Source organism: Pygoscelis adeliae, unplaced genomic scaffold (genome assembly GCF_000699105.1).
Source record: "Pygoscelis adeliae isolate BGI_AS28 unplaced genomic scaffold, ASM69910v1 Scaffold10, whole genome shotgun sequence".
Lineage (NCBI taxonomy): Eukaryota > Metazoa > Chordata > Aves > Sphenisciformes > Spheniscidae > Pygoscelis > Pygoscelis adeliae.
The window spans coordinates 4930788-4943301 of record NW_008824053.1 but is presented as its reverse complement, the minus strand read 5'-3'; the positions used below and the strand labels follow the sequence as shown (position 1 = coordinate 4943301).

At 37.7% G+C, this 12514-nt stretch overlaps 1 protein-coding gene across 1 annotated transcript in view; it reads right to left on the bottom strand.

Annotated features, from left to right (window-relative positions):
- Positions 1 to 10124: 10124 nt before the first annotated feature.
- Positions 10125 to 12514, bottom strand: part of HFM1 (HFM1, ATP-dependent DNA helicase homolog (S. cerevisiae)) — a 39482-nt gene continuing 37092 nt past the window's right edge. The window contains exons 33-37 of the mRNA XM_009333880.1: positions 11931 to 12029; positions 11417 to 11477; positions 11041 to 11146; positions 10469 to 10626; positions 10125 to 10191 (exon numbers count right to left, since the gene is read on the bottom strand). Of these exons, the coding sequence (XP_009332155.1) occupies positions 10125 to 10191; positions 10469 to 10626; positions 11041 to 11146; positions 11417 to 11477; positions 11931 to 12029 (491 nt within the window). The remainder of the gene's footprint in view (positions 10192 to 10468; positions 10627 to 11040; positions 11147 to 11416; positions 11478 to 11930; positions 12030 to 12514) is intronic.

Below are 12514 nucleotides of genomic sequence, written 5' to 3'. Positions count from 1 at the left end.
GGTGACTCAACCACTTCCCTGGGCAGCCTGTGCCAATGTTTAACCACTCTTTCAGTAAAGAAATTTTTCCTCATGTCCAAAATAAATATAACATCTGTATAACTTGCCCACTTGCAGGACCAGCACCCAATTATCTCTGCAAAGCTATAACCAACCAAACAAAACCAGAAAAAGGCAAGGTTTAAGAGTAGTTAGCTCTTTTTGATCCTATCCGCAGGGACCCTGAACTAGCAATTGTCTTTAGGTAGAAGCTTTTCCTTCTGATAAGCACGCCCACAGAATCCAGATTTCGAAGAGCAGGTGTTAGTAGAATGGCAGGACAGAATTATTCTTTAAATCATGAGAAATCTGATCTGTTGGAGAGCTAGATTAAAGAGAAAAGCTTGAAAATGAATCTCCCCATTGTGTCACTGCAGGGTAAATCTTTCTTTCCAGTCGTACTTCCAATCTGAAAATTTCCAAATGGTTCACGGAGCACCACAGACACCGCTCAGCCTGCTCTAGGGAACTCTCCTTTCTCCTGTCACTTCCAAAGCTTGGCTCTGTCCCGCAAGCAAAATCCCAGCTCCTCCACCACACTGCCTACAAGATCTTGGCTCACTGCATTTCCCTTCTCTACCCCGCTTGGGAGTGCCAGATGTCCCCACCCCTGAGCACTGCTCAGCTCCTATCCGAGGAGGAGACATCTGCCTCTTCCCCCAGTAACCCAGAACGCAGGAGGCAAACAGGCGCCTTCCTTGCAGCTGGAGTTGAGCTGTCCCAGCAACAGAGTACAACCGGCAGTACTTCTGCAGGGAACTAAATGCTCATCACAGACACGAGCAGGGAAAATCCAGGACAGCGGTAAACATGAGGAACAACTGAAGAGGGACTTGGGTTTTTCTTTGAGACAATTCTTTTGGTTTACAAAGACTGTAGAAAAGTCAAGTTTTCTGGAGCACAGCTGCTTTTAAAAAGCAGGAGGTATTTTCTTTGCTCAAAATTCAAAGCGACACTCAACTGCACTAAACATAAACATGCTTTTAGCATTTTATTAGGCAAGCTTCTACTGTCACCATGACTAGCCCTATCTTATCGTTACCTTTCCCCCGTTACTAGTGCTGCATTTCATACGCATGTACATGCAGATACACCCATCTGCTGAAACAAAAAGCAACAAAGCCTCTACCCAACTTTGAATCTGCTTAAACTGACAGTGAAGCCACATGGTACACTAGGAACTACCTAGAAGTATTCTCAAGAAAATACAATTAAATAAAACACCAAAACTAGAAAAAAAATTTACAGCAGGTTCTCTAACAGTGTTCAGACAAGAACTTAAAGTAATACCTCGTTTCTTTTCAGGTTACCATTTGGTTTGCACTGCACTTAAATACTGAAGAAGGCTGGCAGAAAAAAATGTTTATGTTGTTATTCTTCTACTGTTTCTCTAGGCACCGTAAGACAGTCATTCACCAGCAAACCTTCCGCAGAGGTAGGCTCTGGTGATAGAATGCATTTAAAAATGACGGCCAGATGGTGGCACAGTAAACGCCCTTCTTTTGAAGGGCTGTACGTGTCTGTTAGAAATATTTCTTGTTCCATATGCATATCACAGAGGATCAGACACATACACTCCTCACACAGAACCACCACCTCCCAAAACACATGTCAGCAGAGTATTTACTACCAAATCCAGAAGGAGTTTGTGATTCTAACATTGTCTCCATTAATGAGAAAAATGTCACTATACAAAAGCTCTTTTTTTTTTTTCCCCTCCTTCTTATCAAATCCTTCAAACAGCTATAACTAGCTTTTATAGATTGGAGAGTCAGATAGAATTCTGAATCTATTATTTTACTAAAACCCCAGGGGTCAACTTATCACCTGAAAACCATTTTACATGGACAATTTGACTTTCATGTGGAGTGTCAGAACATACCCTAGATGGAAATCTAAAATAAATTATATGGAATACTGCCTTCTTTGTGCTGAAATTTATCGGTCCCACACTACAATAATTTTGAAAATTGTATCCCTTAAGCTACAGTGCTGAGATATTATTAACTGCTTGACTGAAAGAGCAGTTCTGATTGGCTGCTATAAAGCCGATGGACAGAGACTAATTTCTATTGAACCATATCCTTATCCGAAGCCATTTTCCACCATTCCAAGACGCCAACTTTATTTTCTTCCAGAACACACCGCCCATGTTATTACTATCACCCTCCGTATGCACTGTCATTTTGGTAAACCTGTTCCGGAAGCTAAGAATGCGCCTAAGCTTCTGCTAATATGGTCGCCTGAGACAATCGCACCCGACAGAGGAGGAGGGAGAGAGATCCGCTTGTACCTCTTCTCTTCCTAATACGGGTTATTTTCCTCACTAAGCAAGCCTCCAGTCTCTGAAATGCATCTCTGATGTATCACAAGATAAGCAGATCTATTTCATTGCCCACACTTTCTTAATCACTTCTACTGCCATACTTTTGAAGTAAAATTATTTGATAATGTGTTGATGCTTTGGTGAATGCTCCTTTTACATCTATCAGTGCAATGTTTAGAAACCACCCAACTGACCTCAGAGCCTGAAATCTTTGTAATTGAGGAGATACTGAAAATGTTAATGATCCAGCTGCTGGGTGACAATTCTTTGAGCAGAAATTCCCAGCTAGGCAGAAAAACCTCCTCTAGGCATAACGTGTAAGACACAAGAATGGAGCCCTGGGATAAAAGAAGTTTAATTCCTGCACCCAGTAACCCAACAAGTCTGGACTGCAACAGCTAAAATATTACACCACAACCAGAAAAAAATAAATCAGAATCCTAGTAATTAAGTCTACTGCCTCGCTTACATTCAGATAAACTAATAGCCTTCATAAACCAAAAGAAATTGCTAAAAAGGAAGTTCTGACCTGCATATCCAAGTTTCCAGACAGCACTACTTTAACTTTTTCGTTATGAAACAGTATCGAGCCTCTCTCTTCAAGAGGCACTCAAACTAATGACAGTTCACTGTGTCAATCCCCCTGAGTAGACAACCTATCACTTCTGGCAACGGCGTTCAGCTCAGTAAGGCCTTTGCCAAGCAGGGATTTGAAAACCAAGGTTTGGCAGGTCTCTTCCAAACCCTTTACTGCCTGGCTCTCCAACATCTTTCTTTCACGTTAGGATATATCTAAGATGCAGTAGGAGCCTGTCAGTAAAGGAACACTCCATTGCAAAGTCACAGCCTTTCAGGGAGGGAAGCGGCTCGTTGTTGACTGGAACCCTGTGTTCATTTTCTCTCACGCTAGCTGACTTCCCAAGGGTATTCCTCAAGGATTTGGGGGAGCTCTGCCAGCTTGCCTGCGAGTGGCAGGGGCCTCTTCTGCAGAGCTGGGCTTTCCTTGGTGCCGAAGCTTTGCGTAAGTGTTGGTGCCGGAGCTGTGCTGAATGGTGTAACATCCGAGTTCAGCAATTAAGATGACTACTACATTGACAGTTCATTATTAAAATCATCTAGAGTTATACTTCTACTGAAATAAATATCATATTTTAGAGAATTTGTGCAGTGAGCTGGAACAACTGGGATAAAATGGCATATATAGCTTTAGCTTTGAAACAGTAGTTTTTTGTTTTGGCCAAGCATCTCAATTGGTCAGTGGTGGCCTGTCTCAGGCAGAAATTTTAGAAGCATGAACTTATCTTTAATAGAAAAGATAACCTGAGGAAACTGTTTGGGACAATACAAATAAAACCCTTGTGTCTGCTTTGATTATATCCTACCATTTACTAAAGTGACTAGAGCAAGTTAGCAGAACTTTCTCTATCTTATCCAAACAATAGGAGTTCCCCTGCATCACAAAGTCACAGTACCGAAGATAAGGAAAAGTGCCAAGCTTGGAGTTGGCCACTTGTATTGGTAAATATTCTGAGCAATTTTAAGTGCTTAAACTGTTGCGACAAATGTTTTGGAATCTGTTTCTACAAATGATAGCTTAGTTAGCTCAAAAGGAGAAATTCACAATATCTTAGTGGGCACAACTGATAGATAGAACCTGAATCTAGCTGGAAGTGTGATCAGGTATCAACATGCAGCAGTTTAAAAAAAGTTACGCAAGCTGACCTTAGTATGTGTGACTATCAGGTTTTCACTGTAGAAATATGTATTTTTCTGAGCAGAAATCATGTCATTTATATGCAAATCAGACTATATTCTGCAGCAGTTTCTCCTATGCTGAAGCCATGGGAATTATTTGCACTTAATAAAGCCTCATAAATAGGTTTTGCCTCTAAATGGGTGGGGGAGCAGCAAATATATCATAGCCATTTACAGTTACAAGCGTCTTTTTATTTTGAAAGTTATATGCATCCTTTAATAGGAAGTTTCACAGTTGCAAAAGAAACATTGTTTCATTTATATAAACAAAATACCCTTACAGCCTTCAAAACAAAATGTTTTGCATTTTTCCCTATGCTCAGCTATCTAAAAATGTAGAAATTGCCACGTAGCATCAATCAAAAGGACAGTCTGTATCATCATTACACGCTAGCTCCACGCAGTATATGTTAAATACAGGAAGAAATGCCTCGCTATTGTATCAAGGCACTTTTATTATATTTGAAAGAACATACACCTTCTTTATGCAAAGTATGTCCACCCACTATAATCTACTGCATTTCTGCAAAATGTGTAACATTTTCACACACCACCAATCAGATGGGCCCCTCAAGTCCTGGCACATGGGAACAACCCATTTAAAAACCACAGGAGGACAGACTCGGGAACACTCAAAGCACATCCCACAAGACCAGAATGAAAGTGTAGTGTTTTCCTGTGGTAGACAGCATACTAAAGCAAACTGGGAAACACCTCTCCCCAAGTGGTATAAACTGTCTGGATTGGGACCTCTTGTTAAAAACAGGACGTGCAGTGCCAGACTGCAGGTGAAGAGTAGCACAGCTTTTCCAGTCACTTCACAACCACAGGGAAGAGCAACAGTGATCAGCCCTGCCCAGAGAAAGACAGGAGACAAAAGGGCCCCAAGGACCCCCATCACTTCGGAGGATGCAGTCCTTACCCCAGCCCACTCCATCTGAAATACCTGTCAGGAGCTCACGGAGACTGAGAGTTACAACACTGGGAAGAAAGCGAGGGCTTGGACAGATACAGTTTTATCTCCTACAGGTTTAAAGAACAATACAGAAACATGGTTCAACCGGGTGGCCCTTATCTCAGCTCAACAGTGGCAGCCAATAAACCACTGCCCTTTTTCCACCTGACTTTTTTTCAAGCTGAACTGCGTCACTGCTAACTATCAGCACGCTGTATGTGCCTCAGTTTATTCTCATGTGAGCCTTCAACAAATTCAATGTGTTGTTAGTCCTCTGCAGGAAGTGAACTTTACCCTGACTAGTACCTCCTTTTCTATTTCCTTGTTAAGCAAAGGAGCTAGAAAAAAACCCCAAACAACCAGGCATTCATGGATCTCATTTCATGGCTATCATTTAAAGATTCTGTCAGTAAAACAACTGACACGATACTGCTCTCTTGCTTCTACATAAAAAGCAGAAGGGGTGACTTAAAGAGGTAATGCAAGATACCCCTTCTTTTAGAAGAGGTATCGCTGATTCTGTCATAATGATGCCTTAGAGAAGTATCATTTGTACTCAACAAAATGACTGGTTTTAACTATTTTTCAGGTTCATATTGGTTCCATATGGTGACTTCTTTTATCATTATGCTGACTGCCTTTAAGAGCACCAACTTTCATACCTCACATTAACTATTCTGTGACGGTATATCTACGTAAAAATACACCCAAATAACAAGAGTCTGACTCGTCACAACTGCCGTTATTATTTTAACAATTACTGTAACGTTTAACCCATTAAAGTTTTCAAATACATGAATAAAGTCTATGTAATTAAAATGATCATGAGACATGCTGCATACAATTAAAATGATGTCACAACACATTTACAGTATTCTATATGCTATAAACATACCTTATACACGAACGTGTCTGGCAACATGTTTAAACACTATACTTATTTTTCTGCTAACAATTTTTGAATATCATGGGTTTTGAGTGCATATTGCATTTTCTTCAGGCACAGATACGGTTGACCTCAGTTTATATTTTGAAACCAATATATGTGATAGGACAAGGAAGCATATAAGGAAGTTGAAGTTAAATTAAAAGCAGGTATGAGCATGTATTTTATTACGGAGAATCAGACAAGTAAGACAGTAAAATCTGACTTGTCGTCACATTGAATTTTCTTTCACTACTCCATTATGGGAAACAGTATTTTTATAATGTAAATTTTATAGACTCATCCCCAGACTAAAGTCTGTGGCATTCTGCTGTATCCCCAAAGAATTACTTATACAATCCCACTGATTCAAACTCAAGCCACTCATTTAATGTTACAACTCTATGCAGAATTAAAAACAAGGATCCTTTCAGATTTTAACAATGTTTTTGTGTATTTTAGTCTGTATATTAGCTATTGGTAGTAGCTCAGTGAAGTTTTCTGACGTTATTGTGTTGAATTTAATTAGTCTGTTTTATCATCTGGGCAGGACCTGAAAGGAAGCTGCATGCAGCGACGTTAGTGGAGCACAGACATCTTTTGCTGTACAGAAATAAGACTATTCAACTTAGAAAAGTGGGATACTTCTTTTACCTTATGTGGGTAAAAGAACCCAGGCGTCCCACGTGCACAAGAAAGGCAATATTCAGTGAGCCTGGCTCTGAATTTACAGCACACCAGCTTCTCCGTGCTAACTGTACGTGGTCACTTTCATCATAGGTCATTTGGTGAGTTCCACCAGAGAGCAATTCAGCCCACTTACAATCTGAATCATCTTCTGACAGCGTCTGCCTCTTCCTAGTGACTACACAGGAAGTCCAGGTAAACTAGGTGCATCACTTAAGGTGATGCAGTTAAATGACTAAAATGAGACAGCTCTTCATAGCTATGTCTATACTTACTTGGGACACGACCTGGGATTTTGGTCCCCTGGTCATCCATATAAAGTATCTGTGGAGAAACACCACTGTTCCTGCCTGAGAGCCATCTGATTTCCATGGAAATCAGAAGATGGTGATGGGCAGGAGGTAAACTCTGCATTCTTAAATCTTACCGTGACATGGAACTGGAACGTGACTGGGATGTACATGACTAGGACTGCTGGGCTAAACGTAGCAGTAGTATAGTAATTCTGAGTTACCTCAGTTTGGAAGTTTAATTAAAAAAAAATAATTCAGATTTGACTAGGTTTTTCTAATTCTGCAGTCAATTTGCTCTTTCTGCCTGTATTTGTTGTGAAGTATAGTCATCGTGTATCTGCAATTAATTATTGCCAGAGACCTACTACGGTTATCACTTTTGATCTTTCAATTATGATGATTTGAAAAATGGAAGAGTAACAAATGCTACCATATGAAAAGTCCTTCCTTCTCCTGAGATAGAGAACACTCCAGCATATAAGTACTTCCAAATTGGTTTTCTGAAAGTGATTTAGACTTTAAAGAGCCATAGAGCTAATATGAATAATGAAGCAAAACAACAATGCCAAATAAAGGACTTATTTCTAGAAAAATGTTTTTGCACCAGAGGTTCAATATTACTGTAAAGACATTGCAATATTGAAAATTTATATTCTGAAATCTGTGAAATGTTGTCAGCAGCAGTAGCACAATTTTGTCATTTTCCAAGGATGATACAGGATGCTGATTTCTTGTGAAAACGAGAGACAGGAACTGATCTTATAAACCATCTGCAAAGTACTCTGAATAGTCTTGAAAGTACCGAAATGCATGTTATCATGTGTTCTGACTATGGATCAAATTGGAAATTAAAGCCTTTTGAAAATCAAGAGGAAAGATTTGAATACAGTATCAGAAAATTAATCAGCCTGAATCTTGAAGAAACCCGGTAACTACTACTGAACTCCTGCACTGAGGAAAACTAAGAGGAAAATAAAATACCTGTCTGCAAGGATAATTTGCTTTGAAGTAATAGTCTAAACATAAACCTACTCCTATAAACTAACTAAAAAGAAGTGCTTATATTTAGACTATATAAAAAAGAAGTAAAAATGGCAATAGTGTCAATTACTTTCTAGATGACATATAAACTACCAAAATATTTCACAGAAAAATGGAAATACACCTTCAGTGTAGAAATGGAGCCAAAAAACATCTTGAAGAGATACTTCCTTAGTACAGAGAAATAAACAGAAGCTTACCTTACTTGGTTTTATGAAGACCTAAGCACAATCAACTTCCGCTACAGCTGCTACCTCACAGTTCAGAACCTTTAGAAGGAGCTTCTTGCAGACTAGCAGGAAAAAGTGCAGCACCTGCCGTCAGAAGCATGCCCGGTTCGCAGGCAAGGCCTGAGCAACCAGCAGATGAGTGAGGTTGTGGAAAGTTGCAAGTTGTATAATCACAAGATTATATAAATTATAGAAATGATATAATCACAAGATTATATTAATTGTTTCCTTCCTCTCCTGTTTTCCATGTTTGAAGCTCAGCTTTGTGTTGCTGCGTAAAAGCTTTTGTCAAACTTGAAGAAACTGAGGAACAGCTCAATTAGTTGTTGCAAGCTAAAACCCCAGGGAAAGGCAGGATACAAAGGCAATTAAAAAATGCTATGTAAATGTGAACTATGAATTGGAAAAAAAAAAAATTACGTATTTCAAGCAGCAGGGAGAGAGTCAAGTGCTTAAACATTGGCATCAAGTACCATTTTAGGTGCCCTAGAGGACCTGGAACCTCTCTATGTGGGAGACCTGTGCTCTTCTGGCATGGGTTCATGTCTCACCCTGACACGGAACTGGGAGGTGACTAGGATGCACATCACTAGGACTGCTGGGCTAAACATAGCAGTAGTATAGTAATTCTGAGTTACCTCAGTTTGGAAGTTTAATTAAAAAAATAAAAAAAGAGACAAAAAGAGCTCAGACATACTACTAACTTCCAGATGCAATGAAGTATTTGAGGTAAAGCAAAGTGAGTTATAAGCTTGGGCTTGCTGGAATTTGCAGTCAAAACCAGAATGAGTGGTGAGCGTTGAGGCTGCTTGTGCCAGGCCATTCTTTCATATGGAGGAAGAGTTACACCAGAAAATAAGTCAGAAGCCTAAGGAAACACTGGAGTCAAGTAAAATGTTACTAGCTGAGAAAAATACAACCAGGCAGTGCAGCAAAACACGGTTGCATTTGGTTGCACCACAAACCATGGTGCACAAACAGACAGATAAGGTTCCATGAGTGATTTTAACATTTTAATTCTACACATTTTGAATAATTAACAGTGAAAATTAACATTCTCTTGGAATTTAGGTAGTATCATGTACTTTTCTAACTACTGAACTTTTGAGGTCTTCTGTTCAAACACTAGAGCTACAAAAAGATATCCAAACCCAATCCTTGGCTGCCTAAATCTGTACTGGGATGCGTAAATGTCCATTTTATGACCTCGGGTGTCAAAGTGAACAGCCAAACACAACGTTAGGATATTGTTTATAGACATTTTACAACTGGTTTGTTGGGAGTCTGGAAACACATTTGCCTGAAGGAAGTTGCACTTTTTTATTAACGAGTTGATAGCACTGTCAAAAGGAACATAGTCTAGAATAACTTACCATTCTATTACTTTTACTTGTAAACCTAATTATTGTACAGAATCAGTGCTATAAAAAAATCAGCATTAGAGAAACTGAAAGACAAAACCAAAAAGCATTAAGACATTTCTGAGGAAAGTCTTTCATTCATTTAAAGAGTACTTGTGAGCAGGGCATGTAATAAATAGCTTACTTTCCCTTATGTGATTTTTACTTTATGTATAAAAGCACCCTCAGTTTGAGAGCTATTCTCCTTTGACACATTCCAATATTTTCATTTGTAATCCTGAAAACAGCAAGGTCAACAAACAAATATTTAAGCACCTTTCAAAATAAGATAATATACCTAGAATTCCATAAATTAGACATCAATTTTGTTATTATCTACTCTATGCAGCAATGCAGCTATTGGTAAATAGGTATGCAACAGAAATCAAATTCTCTTAACTGGATTTGAAGGTTTCACTCTGTAAAAACAACTAACTTTTTTTCCCCCCAGCACTTACAATGTATTTTATGTTTTACAAAATGCCATCAAATATTCCAAGAAAGGGCTTGACATCATTGATTTCATCATCAAGAAGATATCTAATGAAGATCAAACAAACAAAAAAATTAAATTATAGTACATCAAAACCGATTAAATCAGGAACACTATACGAAGTACAGTCAAGAGATACCAAGACAAGCAAAATAATGTTAAAGTCTTTTCCTTTCTAAGAAAAGTTAATTGCTACTATTATTGTGAAAATTCATCTTTTAAAAATGAATATTATAAATTAACACATCACCTAAAGGTCTGTGTTCCATGAAGAACTAAGCACTGGAACACTGAGGCAACAGAAAAACATACACGTTTTATTACCTGGGATCCACTTCTTTTTCCTGTTCTTTCGTGAAAATAAAAAAATCCTCTTTCCTAGTGAATTTAGAAGAGTCTGAGATTATTTTTGAGATCGAAGAGCACTGTACGTTTTTCAGCTTTTGTGAAGGATTTGAATGCTTTTTTTCTTGAAAACTGAACTGCAATGTAAATGTTAAAACGTGTACATGGTTGAAACAACTAACCAAAAGAGAAACTGCCAGATTGTTGTAGTGTATAGTACAGATATTTATATTGATATTATGGTATTTGACAAAGACCAAGCACATGATAAATTATATACAAATGATAATTGTATACTTGGATGACTTGCAGAATCACAATCAAATTGAGTAAGTAGTTTTGAAGTCATGCTATGGAAAGCAAATTCAAGTCCTAGTTCTTTGTATCATGCATATCACACTGAACACAGGATGCACGCGTATTTGGACAACACAGAAAAGTTCAGAAATTCAGTATGTCCAAACTGATTCATAAGTCAGATAAGGTAAATATATTTACACATGAAATAGTCTAATTAAAAGAAATTCTGTTACAGAAATATTTTTACTCACCGTATTTATATTTCCACTCGGTACAGATAAATTCACTTTTGATGTGCTATTAACCACAGAAGCAAATGAGTTCTGAATGTTGGTCTCATCTTGTAAAGTGCATGAACTGAAAATATCAAGTTGAATAATTTAAGTATTTTTACAGAAGTGCAAAATAATTTACTTTCGGTTCAGGTTACTCCATTTATTTCCCTCCACACTTATATAAAACAAAAAAAAAAATCGAATCATTCAACAATTCGTACCTTTTAAAAGTTGAAGCTTCAATCACTTTTATGAGTGAACAACCTTCTATACATTTAATTATACAGATATATGTGAAATACAAACAATATTTTTAACTGAATAAAATTGTAATAAATTATGTAACGCTTACTCTTTTGAAATGTCGTCTGTGGCTTTGCTTTTTGTATACTGGCAAAGTGGTTCACACTCATCTGGAATTTGAAGGCAGATATTTCCATGTTCCATATAAGAATGAAAGTTTTAAAAACTGAGTCACAAAACAGCTGAAACCCCTTGTCAATTTTTTTCATAATATGATAAATAATAGTTTGAAAATTATTCAAATGTCTTAACACTTGAAATATTTCTTCCGTGGGTTTTGGGCTAATGTAGAGATAAGCAGTCAGATAAATTAACAAATATGCAGTTGCAGGCCGTCAAAAAAATTTTTAATTATGACTTTTCTCAACTCTCCCTTCTGTATTAGATTTGTCTCAATACAGGTGACGTTCAAGGTAGAGTAATAAACCTGTCGTTCAAGTCAATTAACCAAAAAGTTTCAGGTAGTTCTATTCATTGTATACTATAATGAATTATTCTCAAATAATAGCCTGTAAAATAGTTTGTACGCAGGAAACAAAAGATTTTCATTAAGATAACCTTACCTAATTCTCTACTAGCAAAGTTGCTAGCAAGTACTAATTTCTCATCATCAATATCATCCCAAACATCATCTCTCAGTTCAAAGTCCACATCCAAAGCATCTGAAAAACAAGATCTGCTTTTATCTGTATCAGCCAAGTTATGCATTAAAGATTCTTTAACATTTTTTTTATGCCATTGTCTCTTGGCTCTTCTCACTCACAACCACTGAACGTATCCAAGAGAAACCTGTAATACATTCATAATGGAGGATTGTCACAGATGCACTTTTTCCTCAGCTTTATTTTGAGAAAACTTATCCTCAGTGTAGATTCTAGAAAAACAGGCCTTATAGATCACTGCAATTTCATTCTTTCCCTTTGTCAGAAGCATGGTTTGATTCCAAATTTAATACTTCTAATTCAGCCCTTTCTTCTCTCCACAGTTTTCCAAAACACTCTGAATGCTATCTTCCTCCCATACATCTAATGCCGTAACAAACACATTTTCAAGCATCGTTGTTAAAATTCTTAACTAAAATGTGATCGTTAATGTTTTAAAATACTTCTTTTCTGGTGCAAAGACGACTTTCCTGTTTCCTCTCTTA